General features: G+C 35.5%; 1 protein-coding gene across 1 annotated transcript in view; it reads left to right on the plus strand.

Annotated features, from left to right (window-relative positions):
* The first annotated feature begins 5,297 nt into the window (after positions 1 to 5,297).
* Positions 5,298 to 27,857, plus strand: part of LOC117326805 (polycomb protein EED-like) — a 31,883-nt gene continuing 9,323 nt past the window's right edge. The window contains exons 1-10 of the mRNA XM_033883530.1: positions 5,298 to 5,443; positions 6,924 to 7,067; positions 7,558 to 7,650; positions 10,499 to 10,564; positions 11,636 to 11,770; positions 15,694 to 15,775; positions 17,869 to 17,960; positions 18,351 to 18,478; positions 19,948 to 20,053; positions 22,979 to 23,137. Coding sequence (XP_033739421.1) covers positions 5,345 to 5,443; positions 6,924 to 7,067; positions 7,558 to 7,650; positions 10,499 to 10,564; positions 11,636 to 11,770; positions 15,694 to 15,775; positions 17,869 to 17,960; positions 18,351 to 18,478; positions 19,948 to 20,053; positions 22,979 to 23,137 — 1,104 coding nt within the window. The 5' untranslated portion in view covers positions 5,298 to 5,344. The remainder of the gene's footprint in view (positions 5,444 to 6,923; positions 7,068 to 7,557; positions 7,651 to 10,498; positions 10,565 to 11,635; positions 11,771 to 15,693; positions 15,776 to 17,868; positions 17,961 to 18,350; positions 18,479 to 19,947; positions 20,054 to 22,978; positions 23,138 to 27,857) is intronic.

A 27,857-nucleotide genomic window follows, 5' to 3' on the forward strand; every position in this document is an offset into this window, starting at 1 on the left:
TGTTCCTCGACACCCCTGTTTCCTATAGGATAATTGTTCCGTCCCTCGACACCCCTGTTTCCTATACGATAATTGTTCCGTCCCTCGACATCCCTGTTTCCTATAGGATAATTGTTCTGTTCCTCGACACCCCTGTTTCCTATAGGATAATTGTTCCGTCCCTCGACACCTCTGTTTCCTATACGATAATTGTTCCGTCATTCGACACCCCTGTTTCCTATAGGATAATTGTTCCGTCCCTCGACACCCCTGTTTCCTATAGGATAATTGTCCCGTCCCTCGACACCCCTGTTTCCTATAGGATAATTGTCCCGTCCCTCGACACCCCTGTTCCCTATAGGATAATTGTTCCGTCCCTCGACACCCCTGTTTCCTATATAATAATTGTCCCGTCCCTCGACACCCCTGTTTCCTATAGGATAATTGTTCCGTCCCTCGACACCCCTGTTTCCTATATAATAATTGTCCCGTCCCTCGACACCCCTGTTTCCTATAGGATAATTGTTCCGTCCCTCGACACCCCTGTTTCCTATATAATAATTGTCCCGTCCCTCGACACCCCTGTTTCCTATAGGATAATTGTTCCGTCCCTCGACACCCCTGTTTCCTATATAATAATTGTCCCGTCCCTCGACACCCCTGTTTCCTATACGATAATTGTTCTATCCCTCGACACCCCTGTTTCCTATACGATAATTGTTCCGTCCCTCGACACCCCTGTTTCCTATACGATAATTGTCCCGTCCCTCGACACCCCTGTTTCTTATAAGATAATTGTCCCGTTCCTCGACACCCCTGTTTCCTATAGGATAATTGTCCCGTTCCTCGACACCCCTGTTTCCTATAGGATAATTGTTCTATCCCTCGACACCCCTGTTTCTTATAAGATAATTGTTCCGTCCCTCGACATTGTGGTTTCATGTGGGGAAAAACGTAATAATTTTATATTATGATATTGAATGATACTATATAATAAAAGAAATTATTTCTGAGAGTCTCATTTTTTCATTACACATGATCGGTACTCAAAATATTTTCTATGATAAAATTATATGGACTCATTGTTGAGTCTGGAAACATTTCAAATGGCCAAGAGTTCTACATTTATCTAGTTTTATTTATTTTTTGAATGCTCACAATTTCTTAATTTCGTTTGCTTAACTCACACGGGCACGTCTAGTCTTAGACTCCCATTCAGGTCCAACCGATCCCGTTCAGGTCCAACATGTTTGTTGGTTCGATTAACGACTCATTTATCGAACTTTATTAAAATACATTTTTTTATAAAAATATATATATATATAGAAATGGTATTTTACTATGAAATAAGATCTCTTCTTGCATTGTACACAAAGATATTATACAAACTTAGCTATAATACAGCTAAAATCCCGTTCAGGTCCACTCGATCCCATTCAGGTCCACCGTGTTTGTCGGTTCGATTAGCGACTCATTTATCGAGCTTCAAAAAACATCATTCTAATTTGTTTATAACACCCTTTCTTGCATAAAACACTGAGAAATAACACGTTAAGCAGCAAACACCTTTAAACCCCATTCAGGTCCAGATTCAGGTCCATTCGTGTAGTTAGGAGGACCCATATTTAAGGCTGGCACTGAATTCATGTCATATGTGGATGGAAAGTCAACTGTCAGTGATTATTCCAGATGTAGGGCATCTGTGTGTAAATCTATTGATAGACTCAGTTAAACTATCGAAGTGGGCAAATATTTGAATAATGATATAGGTCAAGTACCGGTGTATAAATAGTAAACCTACTAGGTTTCGAGTGTAACCCAGCCGATTTTTTGAAAACGTGAAAGCATTTCAGAAATTATCCCAAACCGAAAGCGAAAGTACAACATATACGCATTGTCAATTTCATAGAATTTGATATCGATCCGACGAACGTGTCGCACAGCTAAGAGTCACAGTGCGGATTAGCACAGCAGTAGTATCCACATAGTAACAGCTATAATAAGAAAGCTGTCAAATTATTTCAGATCGTAAAAGTATCCAAAATCTTTAATATTGTCTTCATTTTACAGACCACCAGGTAAAATACAGGACGACTACACACAGCAGGTCATCATAGATATTAGCATGATGAGAGAGCTAAGGTGATTTCCTGAGAAGTCGTAGAACTGAGGTCAGGACCATTTCAGGTGGTTTCCCATCATACAAAATCATCATTTGCCTCTGTTTTTGATGTCCTTCGATTATTTTCACTTATTGTATACTACAAAATATATTTTCTTATCTTGGTTGTCCGAGTTTAGAGGGGATTATCACATCTCTGTTAGCTAGAACCCTGAATGGAATTAGCCGCTCTAATTTAGGTGTGACCCCAGGCAGGACGATTTACGCCACACCGTATCAAACGCTTTTTAAAATCAATAAATGAACAGTATAGTTTTTTTATTTTTAGAGAAATAGATAGAGATAAGAACATGTAGTATGAAAATATTTTCAGTGGTTGAGTATCCTTTTCTAAAACCAGATTGTGCTCGAGATATACTACTTAGTTTTTTTTTTTTTTTTTTTTTTAGTTTACATGTTTACATATTTATATATATTTTAATATAATATTGTCATTATAAATAGTAATATATATATATTTAGTGCTTTGAATTTAGGAAATAGCTTCTGATTTTTATTTGTTTTTATATATATATTGTAATCTGATATTGTTACTATTGATAATAAAATATATAGTTAGGCATTGTGCTTTGGAAATTGATTTTTTTATTTCATTTTTATTACTAGTAAAATCATCTATATGATAGTGCTTTGTATTAGAAAACTATATATCTTATTTATTTACCTGAGGTGACCCTTTTTTTTACCTGAGTTTGTATTCCATATTGAAACAGGCTATAACTAAACTTCAAAGAACTTCCTACAATAACACCTCCCTTTGTCTTCACCAGAGTTGGTGTTCGGGGAAGACCCCACCACGATGTACAGGTGACCACGACCGTACAGGTAAATCTACAGTCAATAAGTCTAATTTTATTTACATTGGGGTCGGACCTAGGGTTCATATTTCATTCTGGGTCAAAGGAATGTGGCAAGCCCCTGTGATATGATCCGTGCATATCATGTGATACATCATGTAGTAGTAATATATATCTGTTTGCTAATGATGATTCTTTCATATTTCACAGGACTTGATTAAGACGAGTTACTCCCCTTCGTACGTTAAAAGTAAAATGCGTTTTGTCATATTACACTGATTGACTCATGGGTGCTTAGCACGTTTATAAGTCCAAGACCGATTATAGACTAATATCTCTATATATTAGTCTATAATCGGTCTTGGACTTATAAACGTGCTAAGCACCTATTCTTGACTGAAATGATATGTGAAGAAATATCGTATGTCCCAAGGAAGCAGCAGGTTTCTGTTTGTATTTTTTATTCCTAGCGTACAACTTCCAGGGCTGTTTATGGAATCATACTACAAAGTTAAATGATACGGTTTTATGGGGTTTTGCCGACAGACATGCACATTACTGTGCATACAAGAAAATCTCGATGCTAAAGCATCAAATCGGCCGGAAAGATTTAAGAAGCCAACAACTCACACGGGATCTTTTTTTCCCATTGAGAGCAAATGTGCAACTTGAAAAGAAAAACGACGAGTCATTCATATAGACTAAGTCATGTATTAACCTGGTAACAACATTTTAATTATAAAGCAATACTGTTCATTAAAGTTTTGGCACATTATCATTTGTAGAGGTATACAATACCCTTTATATGATAAGTTGAAAACATTGAAGAAAAGTTATCCTACCTGAACGAAAATATTCATACCGTATAGTGGAATGTGTGTTTGAATAACAAATACAATTCTGTGTTATCAAGAAAATGGAATGGAGACTACATTGGAATCAATTGAAGACAAAGATTAATAGTAATAAAAAAGATTAACTTTAAAACAAATTTACCAATATTATAAATGACTAGTATTGCATATATGGAGATGTCGTAATCAGTAATATAATGATAATCATGCATGACAATGATATTATGGCTAAAAAAATACAAAATAACATGTGAAGTAATAAACTTGAAAATAAAATGCTTTGAAAAGAAATGTACCAATATCATAAATGACCAGTATTGGATATGATATGAAATAAAGATATGGGTCTCCAGAAATCCCCTAGGTGTTTCCCCTTTTGTACTAACATATTATCAACTATCATTTAATTATGACAATTTAAATTTTGATCTTGAATTGAAATCACCTCAAACAATAGAAAAATCACACATAGATTATGACAGAATAATATCAATAGTTTTATAATATTCCGGATTATCTCGATTTAGACCATATACGTTAATCAATAGGAAGGTGTGCTTTTATCTATTTCCAGGGATACATGTTGAATATATTGTCTTTATTCTCTTTTAGTGCTTTAAGCTCCAATATACGTTTGTTCCTTAGCAGTAAAAAGGGTATCTTGCAAGCAATATATTGAAAAAAATGTGTTCTTCAAATATTAAAAAAGGTCACTTCTTTTAGCTTTGTCGCACAAAGCCCTATTTTTCATAGTTAAGAGCTTAGGACTGGTCATATTGCACACATTGACACACATACAGTTTATTTACTGTTTAGTTGTGGAGACTTGTTTTTTTTTTTTTCTAATTCATTTTTTAAATTTATTTTTTCTTTTTATTTTTGCATTATGTTTTTGTATTAATATTAAAAATAGTTTAATATTTATAAGTTTCAACCCAACACATTAAAAATATATATAGAGGATATCAAACAGTATCTTCAGTAATACCAAATATATTTCACGAGTGGGGCTAATATTTCGATATTTTTCACGAGTGCTGCGCACTCGTGAAAAATATCAAAATATTAGCCACACGAGTGAAATATATTTGGTTTTACTGAAGACACTGTTAGATATTCTGTTTATTACATTTTTTATCAACGAAAACCCTACCCCGTATGCTAACTAGGACTACAGCGATAATTTGTAAACAAAAAAAGTAGTTTCCCCTGTCCAGGTGCTGACATATATGTCGGGCTTTCTGATTGGTCAATTATTTTGGTATTTTCTAATCATTAATTTGATTGGTCAAATCAGCAAAAGTGATATTTTTCACTAGTGAAAAATATGATATTCTTCACTAGTGAAAAATATCACTTTTATAGAATGAATAATTTTTGATATTTCACTGGTAAAAATGTAATAAATATTGCTATCATCTGTCTCCGTTGTGTATCGAACTCCGTGCCTAACGAATTTTCATTGCTGATATTCCCGCCAGAAAATGGAACGTCACGTGACTAGCACGTGATCAAAACAAAGGGAAAACAAGATGTCTGCAGACATTACCGTAGACATGCCTGTTTTACAAAGAGAGAAGCGCCCGCGAATGGTGGTCCCAACGTACGCAGATGTCTCTGGTGACGAACAGGTAAGAAAAGAGAAATCAATATCACAAATATTCATTGAAAAGACGGTGATCGCCGGCCTTGTAATCCACAATAAACCTATAGCTAATCATGATGGTCGGCACAATTCTTTTGTTGGTTCTACTTCTTTGATGTTGATGTTGCTGGTTCAAAGTCTCGATTTAGGTTACAACCTCTACTCGCGACTCTAGGTTAGAACATTAGTCCGGGGTGACTGTTAGATGTTGTCAGTTGGTGTTCCCCTCCTTTCTCAACACGTGCTTGGGACCGGCTACGGCGGAGTTTGGTTCTACTTCGATTCGATAACATGACAACATCGCACTTTTTTATTCATGGGAGCCTGACACGTCTGACAAATTTAAAATGTGGTACGGTACATATCAACACTGGTAATTATTTAAATAACATTGAAGATATTGTCTGAGATATGTCCGTGAGAAAATAAAAACATCAGTAGTAGAGCTGGACTGGGATGAACGTCGGCGACCAGGTAGCTCAATAAGTCAAGCATCCGGCTAGTGTTCAGAGGTCCTGGATTTGAAACCCGGTCTGGCTGTGGATTTTTCCTCTCCTATTACATATGGCGTTGACCTAAATACCCACGGAGGTGGTATATGGTGTTGTGTGTGTCTTCGAGGTCGAAGACTTGGTTGAAGAAGGGGAGAAATGTAGTGGACCTGGACTGGGATGAATGCCAGTGACCAAATAGCTCAATTGGTAGAGCATACGGCCAAGTGTTCTGAGGTCCCAGGTTTGAAAACTGGTCTGGCTGTGCATTTTCCCTCTCCTATTACACATCTATAAAATGATTTAGGCTGATGATATAATCATATGTGATATTAATTCATCCTTCATATAGGCCTAGTCTAGTCTATACTTATATTTCCCATCATTCCCTGGTACTTGAATTTATTCATTTAAGTGTTAAGACAGAGAAGTTATTTTCCGGTAGTAAATTATCTCCCCTTATTTTTTGTTGCCAAATGAAATGTTTTGTCAAGAATGTCGCTCATGCACTTTTCTCCCCCATGAGAATTCTAAAAAGTATGTAAAATTTAATTATCAGATAAAATGAAGTGAAAGAAATTGGATGATATGTTTTATCCTTTGTACTTGATAGCTTTTGAATTAAATAAAAACTCATTGTTGATGAAGTTGGTTATAACTGGTTATTAGTGAAAATCACTGTTTAAGTAATAATGATTTGGCTGAATGATACTTGATTACCAAATGATCATTGATGCACATATATAGTTAGATGGTCTTTGAATTGGTGTAGGGATTATTTTGTGTTATGAGCAATAGGCAACTGAGGCTTGTTTGCTCACAAATGCCCATTCATGGACTTTTCTCTGGGTATTCAAGTTTTCTTCTACGTTAGTTTAGACCTTTCATCCTTCCATGCGGCCACACAAGCATATTTATATATGCTGATAAGTTTCACATTGTAAAATATTAAAATGAAGTTTGTACTTTCCACAGGATGATATTTCCAGTACAGCCAGTACTATCATGGAAGACTCGTCTATTCAAAGTGAGACTCCACCCACACAACGAAGATTTGGTAGAGGAAAAAATAAAAACAAGCGGTGTAAACTTCAGTACAAATGTACAAATTTTATCAAGGTAATTTTGAAATCAGATTGTAATAAATTGGATTTTCTTTATGAATTATGTTTAGTGTACCAATATTTATGTATTTATATTTTTACATGTTTCTGTTGTTTGATGCTGTTTTGTTTTTTGCCGGGCCCCGATTTCATCTCACAATTTCTACTCACTGTTTTTGGTCCAATTAAGTGAAAAAAATAAGTATAAAAGTATGCAGCTACTTTTGTATGATATTAGACATGTGACAGTCACTATCAAATTTGTTCCTAAATCAGCCTTGAAATTCACATCAGTAGATTTCCCTTCTAACAGAGTTCATTCCATGTTGTAGATCATGTCAGTGATATGTAGGCCTATTGGGCCTCTTTTTTTAGGATATGTACAGAGTGCTTGCTCTCTAGATTGACTCTCAGTTAGAATGTTGTCTTGTTATAGTGATCAACTAATTTGCAGATTGCATCTGAATTATCGATCAATATAAAAATATGAAACTTTTTGTGTTAAGGAGGACCATGGCCAGCCCTTATTTGGACTTCATATAAACCAGTTCACCAAAGAAGGAGACCCAATCCTTTTTGCTACTGTCGGATCAAACAGGGTAAGTTAGTTGTTTGGATCTAAAATGTAGAGAATACCTTTTGTTTTGTATAGGAAATTCATCAATTTATTTTCAATAGAAATAATCTCCCTTGCAGAATTTTAAAACTTTACAATTGGAAATTGTACATGAATACTGATTTTCAATATGCTGTATATATTTATGTGTAATTTTTGATTTTGTTTTATTTTGGTAGGTAACATTGTACGAGTGTGTATATATCGTGTTTTATTTGGATACGTAACATTGTACGAGTGTGTATATATCGTTGTTTTATTTGGATACGTAACATTGTACAAGTGTGTATATATCGTGTTTTATTTGGATACGTAACATTGTACTAGTTTGTATATATCGTTGTTTTATTTGGATACGTAACATTGTACAAGTGTGTATATATCGTGTTTTATTTGGATAGGTAACTTTGTACTAGTTTGTATATATCATTGTTTTATTTGGATAGGTAACTTTGTACTAGTTTGTATATATCATTGTTTTATTTGGATAGGTAACTTTGTACTAGTTTGTATATATCATTGTTTTATTTGGATAGGTAACTTTGTACTCGTTTGTATATATCATTGTTTTATTTGGATAGGTAACTTTGTACTCGTTTGTATATATCATTGTTTTATTTGGATAGGTAACTTTGTACTCGTTTGTATATATCGTTGTTTTATTTGGATAGGTAACTTTGTACTAGTTTGTATATATCGTTGTTTTATTTGGATAGGTAACATTGTACAAGTGTGTATATATCGTTGTTTTATTTGGATACGTAACATTGTACTAGTTTGTATATATCGTTGTTTTATTTGGATAGGTAACTTTGTACTAGTTTGTATATATCGTTGTTTTATTTGGATAGGTAACTTTGTACTAGTTTGTATATATCGTTGTTTTATTTGGATACGTAACATTGTACTAGTTTGTATATATCATTGTTTTATTTGGATACGTAACATTGTACTAGTTTGTATATATCGTTGTTTTATTTGGACAGGTAACATTGTACTAGTTTGTATATATCGTTGTTTTATTTGGATAGGTAACTTTGTACTAGTTTGTATATATCATTGTTTTATTTGGATACGTAACATTGTACTAGTTTGTATATATCGTTGTTTTATTTGGATAGGTAACATTGTACAAGTGTGTATATATCGTTGTTTTATTTGGATACGTAACATTGTACTAGTTTGTATATATCGTTGTTTTATTTGGATAGGTAACTTTGTACTAGTTTGTATATATCGTTGTTTTATTTGGATAGGTAACTTTGTACTAGTTTGTATATATCGTTGTTTTATTTGGATACGTAACATTGTACTAGTTTGTATATATCATTGTTTTATTTGGATACGTAACTTTGTACTAGTTTGTATATATCATTGTTTTATTTGGATAGGTAACTTTGTACTAGTTTGTATATATCATTGTTTTATTTGGATAGGTAACTTTGTACTAGTTTGTATATATCATTGTTTTATTTGGATACGTAACTTTGTACTCGTTTGTATATATCATTGTTTTATTTGGATAGGTAACTTTGTACTCGTTTGTATATATCATTGTTTTATTTGGATAGGTAACTTTGTACTCGTTTGTATATATCGTTGTTTTATTTGGATAGGTAACTTTGTACTAGTTTGTATATATCGTTGTTTTATTTGGATAGGTAACATTGTACAAGTGTGTATATATCGTTGTTTTATTTGGATACGTAACATTGTACTAGTTTGTATATATCGTTGTTTTATTTGGATAGGTAACTTTGTACTAGTTTGTATATATCGTTGTTTTATTTGGATAGGTAACTTTGTACTAGTTTGTATATATCGTTGTTTTATTTGGATACGTAACATTGTACTAGTTTGTATATATCATTGTTTTATTTGGATACGTAACATTGTACTAGTTTGTATATATCGTTGTTTTATTTGGACAGGTAACATTGTACTAGTTTGTATATATCGTTGTTTTATTTGGATAGGTAACTTTGTACTAGTTTGTATATATCATTGTTTTATTTGGATACGTAACATTGTACTAGTTTGTATATATCGTTGTTTTATTTGGATAGGTAACATTGTACAAGTGTGTATATATCGTTGTTTTATTTGGATACGTAACATTGTACTAGTTTGTATATATCGTTGTTTTATTTGGATAGGTAACTTTGTACTAGTTTGTATATATCGTTGTTTTATTTGGATAGGTAACTTTGTACTAGTTTGTATATATCGTTGTTTTATTTGGATACGTAACATTGTACTAGTTTGTATATATCATTGTTTTATTTGGATACGTAACATTGTACTAGTTTGTATATATCGTTGTTTTATTTGGACAGGTAACATTGTACTAGTTTGTATATATCGTTGTTTTATTTGGATAGGTAACTTTGTACTAGTTTGTATATATCATTGTTTTATTTGGATACGTAACATTGTACTAGTTTGTATATATCGTTGTTTTATTTGGATAGGTAACTTTGTACTTGTTTGTATATATCATTGTTTTATTTGGATACGTAACATTGTACTAGTTTGTATATATCGTTGTTTTATTTGGATAGGTAACTTTGTACTAGTGTGTATATATCGTTGTTTTATTTGGATAGGTAACTTTGTACTAGTGTGTATATATCGTTGTTTTATTTGGATAGGTAACATTGTACTAGTGTGTATATATCATTGTTTTATTTGGATACGTAACATTGTACTAGTTTGTATATATCATTGTTTTATTTGGATAGGTAACTTTGTACTAGTTTGTATATATCGTTGTTTTATTTGGATAGGTAACATTGTACGAGTGTGTATATATCGTTGTTTTATTTGGATAGGTAACATTGTACGAGTGTTTGGAGGGTGGAAAGATCAACCTACTACAAGCTTACATGGATCCTCCTGTATCCTTAGTGTCTGTAAACCCCAACAGAGAGTATTACACAGTATCAGCATAACCTGGTTATAACTGGATGGTTGTAGGTCAAAGGTTACACATTATCATCATAACCTGATTATAAATGGATAGTCGTAGGTCAAAGGTTACACACGATAGTATCATCATAACCTGATTATAAATGGATGGTTTGAGGTCAAAGGTTATACATGATAGTATCATCATAACCCATTACAATATCCACATGTCACACCTGGTAATTAGTCATTACAATATCCACATGTCACACCTGGTATTTAGTCATTACAATATCTACATGTCACACCTGGTCATTAGTCATTACAATATCCACATGTCACACCTGGTAATTAGTCATTACAATATCCACATGTCACACCTGGTATTTAGTCATTACAATATCTACATGTCACACCTGGTCGTTAGTCATTACAATATCCCCATGTCACACCTGGTAATTAGTCGTTACAATATCTACATGTCACACCTGGTAATTAGTCATTACAATATCCACATGTCACACCTGGTAATTAGTCGTTACAATATCTACATGTCACACATGGTAATTAGTCGTTACAATATCCACATGTCACACCTGGTAATTAGTCGTTACAATATCCACATGTCACACCTGGTATTTAGTCATTACAATATCTACATGTCACACCTGGTAATTAGTCGTTACAATATCTACATGTCACACCTGGTAATTAGTCGTTACAATATCTACATGTCACACCTGGTAATTAGTCATTACAATATCCACATGTCACACCTGGTAATTAGTCATTACAATATCCACATGTCACACCTGGTAATTAGTCGTTACAATATCTACATGTCACACCTGGTAATTAGTCATTACAATATCCACATGTCACACCTGGTAATTAGTCGTTACAATATCTACATGTCACACATGGTAATTAGTCGTTACAATATCCACATGTCACACCTGGTAATTAGTCGTTACAATATCTACATGTCACACCTGGTATTTAGTCATTACAATATCCACATGTCACACCTGGTATTTAGTCGACTTCCTTAACATGTTGAGTGTGTAGATAGTGAAGAGAACTTTTACTGTTGTACCTGGACGTTTGATTCCACTACTGGACAACCACTTCTTGCTGCTGCAGGCCTCAAGGGAATCGTCCGCATCATTAGTCCTGTGACCATGTCATGTATCAAAGTATGTATAAACACAGCACTTCATTATATCATTTTAATCCATTAAGATTTGAAGCATTTTACTCAATCTAAATGTGTAAATTTTGTGACCAGAAAGTGCAGTTTTAAATGTATCTGGATGTAGTTTGTTTTACAAAACAGAGTACTGGCAATGAGCCTGCGAAACTGTGTGTGTAAATAAGTCAGAAGTTGTGACGCCCTACCAAGAGGGTAAGGGCTGAATATAAGGCTTGGGTAAATCTTGATACTGTAAATCACTTATATTTCGCGTGGGATTTATTTTCGCGCTAATTCGCGAGGAGAGTCAAACGCGAATTCAAATCCCTCGCGAATATTTGTATAAGAATGACAAAAACACTAAGTGGCGTCCATTTTGAATCTACCGTAATCTTTAGTTGGTGAGCAAACATCGCCGTTAAAGTAATGATAGAATGATAGATTATATACTTATATCAGAGTGTGCTTTTATATCACAAAATACCAAAATTTCACACACAAAAAACGCCACTGAACACTGATATTGTGGTTGAACACGGACTTAATTAACTTCTAAACGACGTTTTACATGTAGTTAATTTAAGTACAATAGGTACGGTCCCGAGGATCCCGGATGGTCACCCGGAATACGTCCTACTTTATTACCCACGCTGTTGTAAGTTATGTAAGGTTTCATGTATATATAGCACTTCACATTGCTTGATTCTCGAAAAGATATTTACCATAACAAAGTTGAAATCAAACAAATTATTTATTTAATTCAAACATTCAGAGCAAATAATCGCCTGGAGTATAAATCATTCGCAATAGACTGGCCCAAGAACTGTTCATCGGTATCACTGTATACACACGTACGTTAATTACAATGTACGTTAACTCACAACCTATTGTAGTCCCGTCATCTTCCAGGCATTCTTAATGAGCCGTGGGTTTTGTTCAATGTCTGACACCGCCTTTGTAAGCCATTTAGCATGTATACAGGTACGGTAAATACAATTCAATATGTCCAGACACCGATATCACATGATTGAATCACATGACTTTTCTTGTACCGTTACATGACTCTCATAAACAAAATGGCTACCAACATGAAAATATCGCCGACCTTTTAACATCATTCGCGAATTTAAAGTCATTTTGAGATCAGAATTCGCGAAATTATGTATTCGCGAATAAGTCAAATTAGGTGAGTTCGCGAAATTAAGTACCCGCGAAATATAAGGGATTTACAGTAACCTTCGTTATAAAAATGTATGGATTATTAAGTACTCGGATTCAGTGGAACACATGGATTTAAGGCTGCTATAGTCTTGTCAATGTATAGATTTAAAGCTGCTATAATCTTGTCAATGTATAGATTTAAAGCTGCTATAATCTTGTCAATGTATGGATTTAAAACTGCTATAATCTTGTCAATGTATAGATTTGTAGCTGCTATAATCTTGTCAATGTATGGATTTAAGACTGCTATAATCTTGTCAATGTATGGATTTAAGGCTGCTTGTCCTTGTCAATGTATGGATTTAAGGCTGCTAGTCTTGTCAATGTATGGATTTAAGGCTGCTAGTCTTGTCAATGTATGGATTTAAAGCTGCTAGTCTTGTCAATGTATGGATTTAAGGCTGCTAGTCTTGTCAATGTATGGATTTAAGGCTGCTAGTCTTGTCAATGTATGGATTTAAAACTGCTATAATCTTGTCAATGTATAGATTTGTAGCTGCTATAATCTTGTCAATGTATGGATTTAAGACTGCTATAATCTTGTCAATATATGGATTTAAGGCTGCTAGTCTTGTCATTGTATGGATTTAAGGCTGCTAGTCTTGTCAATGTATGGATTTAAGGCTGCTAGTCTTGTCAATGTATGGATTTAAGGCTGCTAGTCCTTGTTAATGTAAGGATTTAAGTCTGCTTTAGTCTTGTTAATGTATGGATTTAAGGCTGCTGGTCTTGTCAATGTAAGGATTTAAGGCTGCTAGTCTTGTCAATGTATGGATTTAAGGCTGCTAGTCTTGTCAATGTATGGATTTAAGGCTGCTAGTCTTGTCAATGTATGGATTTAAGGCTGCTATAATCTTGTCAATGTATGGATTTAAGGCTGCTATAATCTTGTCAATGTATGGATTTAAGGCTGCTAGTCTTGTCAATTTATGGATTTAAGGCTGCTAGTCTTGTCAATGTATTGATTTAAGACTGCTATAATCTTGTCATTGTATGGATCTAAGGCTGCTAGTCTTGTCAATGTATAGATTTAAGGCTGCTAGTCTTGTCAATGTATGGATTTAAGGCTGCTAGTCTTGTCAATGTATGGATTTAAGGCTGCTAGTCCTTGTCAATGTATGGATTTAAGGCTGCTAGTCTTGTCAATGTATGGATTTAAGGCTGCTAGTCTTGTCAATGTATGGATTTAAGGCTGCTTTAGTCTTGTTAATGTATGGATTTAAGGCTGCTAGTCTTGTCAATGTAAGGATTTAAGGCTGCTAGTCTTGTCAATGTATGGATTTAAGGCTGCTAGTCTTGTCAATGTATGGATTTAAGGCTGCTTTAGTCTTGTCAATGTAAGGATTTAAGGCTGCTAGTCTTGTCAATGTAAGGATTTAAGGCTGCTAGTCTTGTCAATGTATGGATTTAAGGCTGCTAGTCTTGTCAATGTAAGGATTTAAGGCTGCTTTAGTCTTGTCAATGTAAGGATTTAAGGCTGCTTTAGTCTTGTCAATGTAAGGATTTAAGGCTGCTTTAGTCTTGTCAATGTAAGGATTTAAGGCTGCTTTAGTCTTGTCAATGTAAGGATTTAAGGCTGCTAGTCTTGTCAATGTAAGGATTTAAGGCTGCTAGTCTTGTTAATGTATGGATTTAAGGCTGCTAGTCTTGTTAATGTATGGATTTAAGGCTGCTTGTCTTGTTAATGTATGGATTTAAGGCTGCTAGTCTTGTCAATGTATGGATTTAAGGCTGCTTGTCTTGTTAATGTATGGATCTAAGGCTGCTAGTCTTGTCAATGTAAGGATTTAAGGCTGCTTGTCTTGTTAATGTATGGATTTAAGGCTGCTAGTCTTGTCAATGTAAGGATTTAAGGCTGCTAGTCTTGTCAATGTATAGATTTAAGGCTGCTAGTCTTGTTAATGTATGGATTTAAGGCTGCTAGTCTTGTCAATATATGGATTTAAGGCTGTTATAGTCTTGTCAATGTACATGTATGGATTTAAACTGCTAGTCTTGTCAATGTATGGATTTAAGGCTGCTAGTCCTATCAATGTATGGATTTAAGGCTGTTATAGTCTTGTCAATGTACATGTATGGATTTAAACTGCTAGTCTTGTCAATGTATGGATTTAAGGCTGCTAGTCCTGTCAATGTATGGATTTAAGGCTGCTAGTCTTGTCAATGTATGGATTTAAGGCTGCTAGTCTTGTCAATGTATGGATTTAAGGCTGCTATAGTCTTGTCAATGTATGGATTTAAGGCTGCTATAGTTTTGTCAATGTATGGATTTAAGGCTGCTAGTCTTGTCAATGTATGGATTTAAGGCTGCTAGTCTTGTCAATGTATGGATTTAAGGCTGCTTTATTCTTGTCAATGTATGGATTTAAGGCTGCTAGTCTTGTCAATGTATGGATTTAAGGCTGCTTGTCCTTGTCAATGTATGGATTTAAGGCTGCTAGTCTTGTCAATGTATGGATTTAAGGCTGCTAGTCTTGTCAATGTATGGATTTAAGGCTGCTTGTCTTGTCAATGTATGGATTTAAGGCTGCTTGTCTTGTCAATGTATGGATGTAAGGCTGCTTTTGTCTTGTCAATGTTAGGAAACCACTATAAGTTCTGTGGTGTAAATCCTCCATTTCATTAGTACACTTATATTTGCTAGTGTGGTTTGTGTGACATTTTGAATGTGGATTTTTAATCGATGTGTTTGTCTCATATTTATAGTATTACAAAGGTCATGGTAACGCCATCAACGAGCTGAAGGTCCATCCCAGGGACCCGAATATGTTACTGTCTGTATCTAAAGGTAAGGTCCATCCCAGGGACCCCAATATGTTACTGTCTGTATCTAAAGGTGAGGTCCATCCCAGGGACCCCAATATGTTACTGTCTGTATCTAAAGGTAAGGTCCATCCCAGGGACCCCAATATGTTACTGTCTGTATCTAAAGGTGAGGTCCATCCCAGGGACCCCAATATGTTACTGTCTGTATCTAAAGGTGAGGTCCATCCCAGGGACCCCAATATGTTACTGTCTGTATCTAAAGATGAGGTCCATCCCAGGGACCCCAATATGTTACTCTCTGTATCTAAAGGTGAGGTCCATCCCCGGTACCCCAATATGTTACTGTCTGTATCTAAAGGTAAGGTCCATCCCAGGGACCCCAATATGTTACTGTCTGTATCTAAAGGTAAGTCTGTATCTAAAAGTGAGGTCCATCCCAGGGACCCCAATATGTTACTGTCTGTATCTAAAGGTAAGGTCCATCCCAGGGACCCCAATATGTTACTGTCTGTATCTAAAGGTAAGTCTGTATCTAAAAGTGAGGTCCATCCCAGGGACCCCAATATGTTACTGTCTGTATCTAAAGGTAAGGTCCATCCCAGGGACCCCAATATGTTACTGTCTGTATCTAAAGGTGAGTGTATCTAAAGGTAAGTCTGTATCTAAAGGTAAGTCTGTATCTAAAGGTAAGTCACTATCTAAAGGTAAGTCTGTATCTGAAGGTAAGTCTGTCTCTTAGTCCAATCCACAAATCTCTGTAGTAAAATTTAATTTACTGGATTATCAAAGAATGTTTTATTGTGCAAGTTATCTCCCCTTTAATTTGTGTCTGTCCTGATGTTTGGTTCTGAGTAAATCCAGGGATGTCTTCGTTTATCATGGTACAAACGGTTGAACCAGAGGTGTTTGTTTATGAAGTAACGAACCAGAGTTGTTTGTTTATGAAGTAGTGAACCAGAGGTGTTTGTTTATGATGTAATGAACCAGAATTGTTTGTTTATGAAGTAATGATGGACCTGGTGAGTTTATGTTGATTTTTGACGAGCTTCAATTGAGGAAGATTTTAATACTTGAAATGTTACAATCAAAAACTGGCAAATTGATTTGTCAGATTAACAGACCCCAAGGTCAGATTAACTAACAGACCCCAGAGTCAGATAAACTAACAGACCCCAGAGTCAGATAAACTAACAGACCCCAGAGTCAGATAAACTAACTGTTCCCAGGGTCAGATAAACTAACAGACCCCAGAGTCAGATAAACTAACTGTTCCCAGGGTCAGATAAACTAACAGACCCCAAAGTCAGATAAACTAACTGTTCCCAGGGTCAGATAAACTAACAGACCCCAGAGTCAGATAAACTAACTGTTCCCAGGGTCAGATAAACTAACTGTTCCCAGGGTCAGATAAACTAACAGACCCCAGAGTCAGATAAACTAACTGTTCCCAGGGTCAGATAAACTAACTGTTCCCAGGGTCAGATAAACTAACTGTTCCCAGGGTCAGATAAACTAACTGTTCCCAGGGTCAGATAAACTAACAGACCCCAGAGTCAGATAAACTAACTGTTCCCAGGGTCAGATAAACTAACTGTTCCCAGGGTAAGATAAACTAACTGTTCCCAGGGTCAGATAAACTAACAGACCCCAGAGTCAGATAAACTAACAGACCCCAGAGTCAGATAAACTAACAGACCCCAGAGTCAGATAAACTAACTGTTCCCAGAGTCAGATAAACTAACAGACCCCAGGGTCAGATAAACTAACTGTTCCGAGGGTCAGATAAACTAACTGTTCCCAGGGTCAGATAAACTAACAGACCCCAGAGTCAGATAAACTAACTGTTCCCAGGGTCAGATAAACTAACTGTTCCCAGGGTCAGATAAACTAACAGACCCCAGAGTCAGATAAACTAACTGTTCCCAGGGTCAGATAAACTAACTGTTCCCAGGGTCAGATAAACTAACAGACCCCAGAGTCAGATAAACTAACTGTTCCCAGGGTCAGATAAACTAACAGACCCCAGAGTCAGATAAACTAACTGTTCCCAGGTTCTTTATCTTGATCAAACTTAACAGGCACTGTATGTTGTTACATCGATGATTTCTACTTCAGATCATACGTTGAGGATTTGGAATTTGAAGACGGATGTGAATGTGGTGATATTTGGGGGAGTGGATGGACATCGTGACGAAGTACTCAGTGCTGTAAGATTCTCGGTCATCATCAATAGTTAAATCATAGTACATTTAAGCAAGTAATTAATTAAATAGTTAAATCATAGTACATTTATAACAAGTAATTAATTAAATAATTCTATAATAGTAACGACTTATTTTAGAATTTGTAGTATAGATATAGAGTATAGTTACACCTTTGGCCTAGAAATCTAATGTTTTACAAGTAGTTAGGAATATAGTGCTGTATGGGTAATGATCCAGGTATCAATTCTGTTTTATGGAGCAATACTTGATTTCTTTGTGATGTGATGAGAAATTTTATTCAAAGTTTGTGTATCCCAGTTTTAATTTGTCAGTCGAAGAATGTGTATGTTATTGACTGGATCGCAGAGTAATTATATTTGATGAACTCCACAGGATTTCAATATGGATGGTTCCATCATAGTTTCCTGTGGTATGGACCATTCACTAAAGATGTGGAAAACTGACCATGAATCCATCCAAACTGCTCTTAAGGAATCTTACAACTTTGTTGCAGGAAAAACGTGAGTCTACCAGTACATTATGTAAAAACATCTCTGAAATCACCAGCATTGTTAAATTTTTCCTTACCGTTGTCGGCTATATATATATACAGAGGAGCCCACTTATTTGCATATCGGTTATTTGAATATCCCGCTTATTTGCATAAAATTCTCAGGTCCCGATTTTTTCTTCTTTATCTTTGTATTTTAATCCCGTGTATTTGCATCGACTAAAACACCGACTCCCACTTATATGCATATAAAAATTCCAAAAAAATCTAAAAATTTGAATTGATTTTAGGGTATTTTTGTGATTTTCCCGTAATAAAAGTTTTATGAAAAGTGTTTTAACTTATACATATTGATTCGACACGATGTACAACGTTATCTTATCATTGGTTCATACTTCGTCATTACAGGCTACGTTCGATGCATCGATATCGACATTAAGTTATTATCCAGACCATATCAGTAGCAATGTGCAGAAGAATTAATGAAAAAAATATTTATATGCCTCATCTTTTGATGAGATTTGTTTATTTATTATAGCATCGATTCAAACCTGTGTTCTGTGCACTTGAACACTCGCTGATGCAGGTTGCGATCGCCATGATTGTTTACTAGACGCGTTGCATTGTGGGGGCATATGTGTAATGAGCGACGACTCTTTGTGTGCGTGCGCCATTTTCCAAAACAAACCCAAACGACAATACACATCTCACGGTCATTTAAGACAGTCTATTGATTAAGCAGTTCATCATCTATGATCAAACAACTAATATACTCATAGCAGGAACAAAACGCATCTCGAGACGATAATGAATGTTAATTGAAACGATCACATTGTACATCGTAGTGCCAACCCACGCGTGTATGACCGATGTCGGACCCAGAGACTCTGAGTGACAAGTAGTAAACGATGAAGTGTATGCAAATATTTGTACATTTACAAAGAATAACAACCCATGTATTTCGTATTTACTCTTATATTTTAAATAATGTTTTTTAAAAAATATATTTTTAATGCAAATAACGTAAACAATCATATAGCGCCCATTTTGAGTACCAACCTGACGATCTACATAGTGAATAAGAGGGGCCAAAACCCAACTCCGCCTATACGAATACTCCGGTTATTTGCATATTTTATCATGGAAAAAGGGCTATGCAAATAAGCGGGTTGCTCTGTATAGTCACACCTCTCAAGTCTCCTGTATTCAACTGGAGACGCCTGCAGATTTGAATAAAATGTACAAATGTCCTGACTAAAATTAGTGACCCACATGGGTCCCAAGTTTTATTAAAATCTCTGGTGTGCTCCCACTTGTAATTGCATGAGAAATATTTTGGTGAAAAATATCCAACAACAGCTATATTGTATGTATCATTGGTACATCTCATGATATCTGGTACGTAGAGTAGTGACGTCTCGCCATCACAAATGGAAAGGTTAGATTCACTTGGCTCTCTTTCATTATATTTTTTTTCAGAAAATTTACGACAGTATTCCAACATTTCCCAGATTTCTCTACGCGAGACGTCCATCGAAATTATGTCGACTGTGTACGGTGGCTGGGCAGATTTGTTTTATCTAAGGTAAGTACCTATCAGGTTTAGTTTAGTCGTCTTTGTCGTCTGTTTCTTGAGCGAGTGTGGAAGATTATTATAATGTGGATATAGATACACCTGACTGAGAGTTTAAAAACCAAGAAAATTGTTTAAATCAACGGTACATATTATATTGAAAGTTTTCTGCCACACATTTTATGAGATTTAATATTGTCTAAGATCTATATATAGAGTTGAAAAATTAAGGAATTGTTTAAATTATTGGTATATATATCATATTGAAAGTTTTCTGCCACACTTTTTATGAGATTTAATATTGTCTAAGATCTATATATAGAGTTTAAAAATTTGACGATAACCATGATCCAAAGATCATGCTTTATTTATCATCATTCCAGAATAAATGGATATTCAGCCTTAAAAGATTTAGTTTGGTGATATTTAATGCTTGTTGACCTATATTGATATATGAAAAAACAATAGCTTTTGTGGTATACTGTTAATATTAAATATAATCTAACAATTCTAGATAGGTTATCTCCCCTGGACTTTACAACAGAACAAATCACACATGTATCGTCTCGGGACTTTATAACAGGACAAATCACACGTGTATCGTCTCAGGACTTTATAACAGAACAAATCACACGTGTATCGTCTCAGGACTTTATAACAGAACAAATCACACGTGTATCGTCTCAGGACTTTATAACAGAACAAATCACACGTGTATCGTCTCAGGACTTTATAACAGAACAAATCACACGTGTATCGTCTCAGGACTTTATAACAGAACAAATCACACGTGTATCGTCTCAGGACTTTATAACAGAACAAATCACACGTGTATCGTCTCGGGACTTAATAACAGAACAAATCACACGTGTATCGTCTCGGGACTTTATAACAGAACAAATCACACGTGTATCGTCTCGGGGCTTAATAACAGAACAAATCACACGTGTATCATCTCTGGACTTAATAACAGAACAAATCACACGTGTATCGTCTCGGGACTTAATAACAGAACAAATCACACGTGTATCGTCTCGGGACTTAATAACAGAACAAATCACACATGTATTGCACGTCTGTATTATAAAGTCATAAAAGAGAGTCTGTTGTATTACTTTACTTTAAATACTGATTTTACAAAATTTGTAAACATCCTTGTTTTGATGCAATCTAATTTTAGCGCATAACAAAATTTTAAAAGATTAGCGGTGCGATGGATAAATGCCGCTTCTATACTAGTCATAGATAACAATGTACAGTAACTGTCGTTAACGAAATTATGATCAAGTTGAACGCTTCCAATCTGAAAATCCCTGAAATATAACTACTGCTAAAAAATTGAAAACATTTTTTTGTTTTTTGCATCAATATTTACACATTCATGTGTCAGGGTGCTAACATCAATCCATTAACACACAAGTTGGTTTCGTTCTTTTAGTTTTATTGAATTTTTGGATGAGCCACGGTGGCCGAGTAGTTAACGTTAAGGTGTCCCGACACTTTATCACTTGCCCTCCACCACTGGGTTGCGAGTTCGAAACCGACGTGGGGCAGTTGCCAGGTACTGACTGTAGGCCGGTGGTTTTTCCCCGGGTACTCCGGCTTTCCTCCATCTCCAAACCTGGCACATCCTTAAATGTCCCTGGCTGTTAATAGGATATGTTAAACAAAATAAACCAACCAAATTGAATTTTTGGGCAAGTTCCTAAACCTGTTCTTGCAAAGACATAATGATATGATTGTTTAAGTTATATACATATACAGTACACTACATACTTTCGTATTGACATTTGTGTGAGAATTGTTACTTTGTATATTTAGTCGTGTGAGAATTGCTACTTTGTATAGTTACAGTCATGTGAGAATTGTTACTTTGTATAGTTACAGTCATGTGAGAATTGTCACTTTGTATATTTACAGTCGTGTGAGAATTGTTACTTTGTATATTTAGTCGTGTGAGAATTGTTACTTTGTATATTTACAGTCATGTGAGAATTGTTACTTTGTATATTTACAGTCGTGTGAGAATTGTTACTTTGTATATTTACAGTCCTGTGAGAATTGTTACTTTGTATATTTACAGTCCTGTGAGAATTGTTAGTCGTGTGAGAATTGTTACTTTGTATATTTACAGTCCTGTGAGAATTGTTACTTTGTATATTTACAGTCGTGTGAGAATTGTTACTTTGTATATTTACAGTCCTGTGAGAATTGTTAATTTGTATATTTAGTCATGTGAGATTTGTTACTTTGTATATTGACAGTCCTGTGAGAATTGTTACTTTGTATATTTAGTCGTGTGAGAATTGTTACTTTGTATATTTACAGTCCTGTGAGAATTGTTACTTTGTATATTTACAGTCCTGTGAGAATTGTTACTTTGTATATTTAGTCATGTGAGATTTGTTACTTTGTATATTGACAGTCCTGTGAGAATTGTTACTTTGTATATTTAGTCGTGTGAGAATTGTTACTTTGTATATTTACAGTCGTGTGAGAATTGTTACTTTGTATATTTACAGTCGTGTGAGAATTGTTACTTTGTATATTTACAGTCGTGTGAGAATTGTTACTTTGTATATTTACAGTTGTGTGAGAATTGTTACTTTGTATATTTACAGTCGTGTGAGAATTGTTACTTTGTATATTTACTGTCGTGTGAGTATTGTTACTTTGTATATTTACAGTCGTGTGAGAATTGTTAGTCGTGTGAGAATTGTTACTTTGTATATTTACAGTCCTGTGAGAATTGTTAGTCATGTGAGAATTGTTACTTTGTATATTTACAGTCTTGTGAGAATTGTTACTTTGTATATTTAGTCATGTGAGAATTGTTACTTTGTATATTTACAGTCCTGTGAGAATTGTTAGTCGTGTGAGAATTGTTACTTTGTATATTTACAGTCGTATGAGAATTGTTACTTTGTATATTTACAGTCGTGTGAGAATTGTATTATCTGCTGGAAGCCAGGACAACTCAATGATACGGACACTACGCTGAAACCAAAAGAAAATAAAGTGACAGTTGTTCACCGTTTTGACTATCGCGACTGTGACATCTGGTACATGAGATTTGGTATCGACTACTGGCAAAAGGTAAATATTTAACAGTGGTTTGTGTTGGTATCTTTGTTTAAACAATCAAAGGAGACACCTGGTCCTGTAACCATGGTTATATTCTTCTGTCCCAAGGAATCAAAAGATTTGATCCACATTTGGTATAAAGCATCCTTGGGTGAAAGAGAATAATTTCATATAAATAGTTCAAAAGACATGCTCCTCAGGGTTTGGAGGGATGTGGCCTCATTCAAGGAGTTTCTTTGAAGTCTGTGTGGATAAGGGATTTTGATCAAACTTGTGTCAGCAGCATCCTTTGACAACATGACCTGAATCTTGTTTATCTTATTGTATTCCTCCCAAAGGCAGAGGGGTTCAATAACTGATGTAAAAATTGGGAATTAATGAGTGTTCTGACTTAAACATTTGGAAATGTCATGTTAGATGTAAGGGGAGTGTTGGCAGTGTTACATGGTGACATTTAGAAATGTCATGTTAGATGTAAGGGTAGTGTTGACAGTGTTACATGGTGACATTTGGAAATGTCATGTTAGATGTAAGGGGAGTGTTGACAGTGTTACATGGTGACATTTGGAAATGTCACGTTAGATGTAAGGGGAGTGTTGACAGTGTTACATGGTGACATTTAGAAATGTCATGTTAGATGTAAGGGGAGTGTTGACAGTGTTACATGGTGACATTTGGAAATGTCATGTTAGATGTAAGGGGAGTGTTGACAGTGTTACATGGTGACATTTGGAAATGTCACGTTAGATGTAAGGGGAGTGTTGACAGTGTTACATGGTGACATTTGGAAATGTCATGTTAGATGTAAGGGTAGTGTTGACAGCAGTACATGGTGACATTTGGAAATGTCATGTTAGATGTAAGGGGAGTGTTGACAGTGTTACATGGTGACATGAGTACCAGGTCCTGCACTAAAAACAAAAAGATTAATTAACTAATACAGTACATTCCAGTTAATCGGGTAACGCTTAATAGGGTATTTCGTTTATTGGGGTAAAAATTCAAAAACCAAAACCATTTTCTCTTGATTTATGTTTTTAAAAACCGTTTAATTGAGTTGGAAAAGTCGTATTTTTCGGTTAGTGGACTACGATAATCTGACCCCCCAAAAAAATAGAAAAACTCCTATTTTCACAAAAGTCATCACGTATACCTTTAAGTTTTAAACATTTATCGACAAATAGGGTAATTAAGATGGTAATAATGTCAAAAAACGGTAAAATATTACCTTAAACGATAATGTTATGTTGGATTTTTGTCATGTTTAGGGAACTGTGTTGTTGTTCTGCCTCGTGGGGTTTTTCCCCAAACAGAAATCGATAAGCATTGTGGGTAAAATATTAAATGTTATGTTTAGAGTCAGCAGCAGGCCAACGTAATGGGGGTTTAAAAGCATAATTAAGCTACTAAACAATTAAACTTTTACTTCTGGGATGTAAAATCTTCGAAACAGAAACCAAAACAATAGGTTTTGACCTGGGTCTGACATTGCTACAGACCGATTGATATCACTGCTAACTGTCGCGAATTAAAAGTGAGGGGTTCGCCACGGGGAAATGTGACGACACCGGTACACAGGTGAGCTATTAAAAAAACAGAAGCGAGCAGATAAAAGGACAGACGCCCGACGTTAGCTTATAATTCCTACTCAGAACTGGTTAATAAAAACACCAAATTGGATTTCGTGTTGTTTTATCAGTAACTGCCAGTGTCAAGGTCGTATTTATACAAAAGGAAACGACCCAAATAACTCAAGTTTCTCAGATCTCTGTGCTTTGGCAATTGAAAAAAATATGGAATATTAAAAACTTCAAAGCGAAAAAAAGAATGCGTCTATGATAAACATAAATGATTTTAGCTGTAATTGTCGGGGAGTCCTTAGATCGTATGTCAAATTAGGAACACGTGGATGAAACAGGGATGTATAGCCCCGATTTGAGGTGCTACTTTTATTGTGTACCGTGTCACGAATAAGAAACAAGTTGTAAGGTTTTATTTTATTGTATTTTTATACAGTTAGTAATAGTAATCTGACAATTTGACATCAGTAAAAGCACAAACAAAAACACCGTTTATTAACAATAATAAACGCAAATATTTTCATCTAAAATCGACCCAAGTCTGACAACCATTACGGACCAAATCCAAGATGGCGACGTGCATTTCGGCTTATTGCATAAGTCGGTTAATCGGGTAAAAAGCCCCCGCAAATAGGCAACCCAATTAAGGGGAATACACTGTATATAAAGTGAGAGGGTTTTTCACTCGCCTGGACCAATGGTCCAGTAAGCTTATGCCATGGCGTGGCATCCATCGTTTGTCCGGCATCCGTCGTCTGTCGTCCGCCAACTTTTGCTTTGAATTGCTACAAGTCATAAAATACTGAATGGATTTTGGCCAAATTTGGTCAGAAAGATCCTTGGGGGGAAGGGGAACAGATTTTGTATAAACGTCGATTCTGACTCCTAAGGGGGGGGGGGGGGGGGGGGGGGGGGGGGCATAGCATGGCTTGAGATTGACAAATAAATCTATTAATGAAATGAACATTGAATTTGACTTTTGGTCAAATCCAACCAGGTGAGCGATACATGCCCCATGGGCCTCTTGTTTCTGTAGACATATCCTTGGATGATGCTGATTATGCGGTATATTTTCTGTAGATACATGCCCCATGGGCCTCTTGTTTCTGTAGATATATCCTTCGATGATAAAGATTACTCGGTATATTTGTTAACTTGTCGACTAATGAAGGGTGTGGTACACTCTAGCTCACAAACCAAGATATAAATTTAGTGATACCAGGCCTTTATTTAGAACTGAAGCTGGCTGTCAAGATAGCACTGGTGGACCTAATAAAATATGTAATGGGTTGGTTTTGTTATAAAAATGGATTGAGGACTGTTTGGGGGTCCTGTATTCTGTATGTCATATAAAGCTACCGTTTGTATACACGAATTCACATTTAGTACTAAACCAAAATGTGAAAAATATCAACATGGGAAAAATATCAACATGTAAACAATATCAACATGTAAACAATATCAACATGGGAAAATTTTCTTTGTTATGAGAGATTTAGAGTTTTGATTTTGATAATGTAGCCAAATTATGACATTAAATGATAAGACGAAAGTCTGTAGGATTTTGTTCACATATTAGATATTTATTCATTACGCATTAAGTAATATATATTTGCCGTCAATCATTGATCACATATATAATACACACTGGCCTCCAAGTTACAACTACGTTATATTTTATTTTTGTATTGTACATTTGTAATGGTACATTTTGTAGGTCTGCCCTGTGCGAGGGTATTATTTTGTAGGCCTGCCCTGTGCCTGGGTATTATTTTGTAGGTCTGCCCTAGTAGGTGTGTATTATTTTGTAGGTCTGTCCTGGTGTATGTGGGTATTATTTTGTAGGTCTGACCTGGTACGTGGGTATTATTTTGTAGGTCTGCCCCGGTGTACGTGGGTATTATTTTGTAGGCCTGCCCTGGTATACGTGAGTACTGTATACCTGGTAATTTCCGCCCCAGGTTATTTTCGCCCTTGAGCAACTCAAAACATATTCGCCCCGTTTTAAATTCGCCCTAAATGGTTTTCAAGAAATATCCTTTTCCTCGTTTGTAAAATCAGAAAATTCCGTTCGGAATTCTCAATACAGTTGCACTCGGACGACTCGGGACTTATAGAGTTCCCCAATTGTCTTACATTTCACATCTCATGCAGGATGAGATGTGAAATGTAATCAGGTGTGTAACAAAGAATGTTTACCTGTGCTCAGATTTTCTTTTAGTCCCAGCTGATTCAAGTAGTATCGGGTATACATGGGTGATTTTAAGCATACACGATTAATTGTATGTTCACTGCACCGTGACTAATGACTGACCAGTGTTTTCTCTTGTTCACATGTACATACATGTACATGAATGGAAGCCACAATTAAGCGACGGTGAACTCATAAAAATAGTCTTTTCCATGGCAGGAATTTGATGCCACTCTGTATTTCATTTTTATTATGACCGGACTACATAATTTTAAAAGTATGACTGAATTTTTAAGATAACTTAGTATGTATCGTTTTTTAATTGAAAATGCTAAGCCTAGTACATGATCTTACAGTTGAAAAGTAAGAGGGTATGTTTGTGATCCGACTACACTTGGCCTATGTACTATGGTTAATCCTTCAATTCAGCTTGAAATTTTCGCCTTCATCTTAAATTCGCCCGATCTTCAAAGGGCGAAAATGGCGAAAATTAAACGGGGGCGAAAATTACCAGGTATACAGTATTATTTTGTAGGTCTGCCCTGGTGTACGTGGGTATTATTTTGTAGGTCTGCCCTGGTACGTGGGTATTATTTTGTAGGTCTGTCCTGGTATATATGGGTATTATTTTGTAGGTCTGCCCCGGTGTACGTGGGTATTATTTTGTAGGTCTGCCCTGGTGTAAGTGGGTATTATTTTGTAGGTCTGACCTGGTACGTGGGTATTATTTTGTAGGTCTGTCCTGGTGTACGTGGGTATTATTTTGTAGGTCTGCCCTGGTGTACGTGGGTATTATTGTGTAGGTCTGACCTGGTACGTGGGTATTATTTTGTAGGTCTGTCCTGGTGTATGTAGGTATTATTTTGTAGGCCTGCCCTGGTACGTGGGTATTATTTTGTAGGCCTGCCCTGGTGTACGTGGGTATTATTTGTAGGTCTGTCCTGGTACGTGGGTATTATTT

The sequence above is a fragment of the Pecten maximus genome, chromosome 5, assembly GCF_902652985.1.
Source record: "Pecten maximus chromosome 5, xPecMax1.1, whole genome shotgun sequence".
In the NCBI taxonomy this organism is placed as follows: domain Eukaryota; kingdom Metazoa; phylum Mollusca; class Bivalvia; order Pectinida; family Pectinidae; genus Pecten; species Pecten maximus.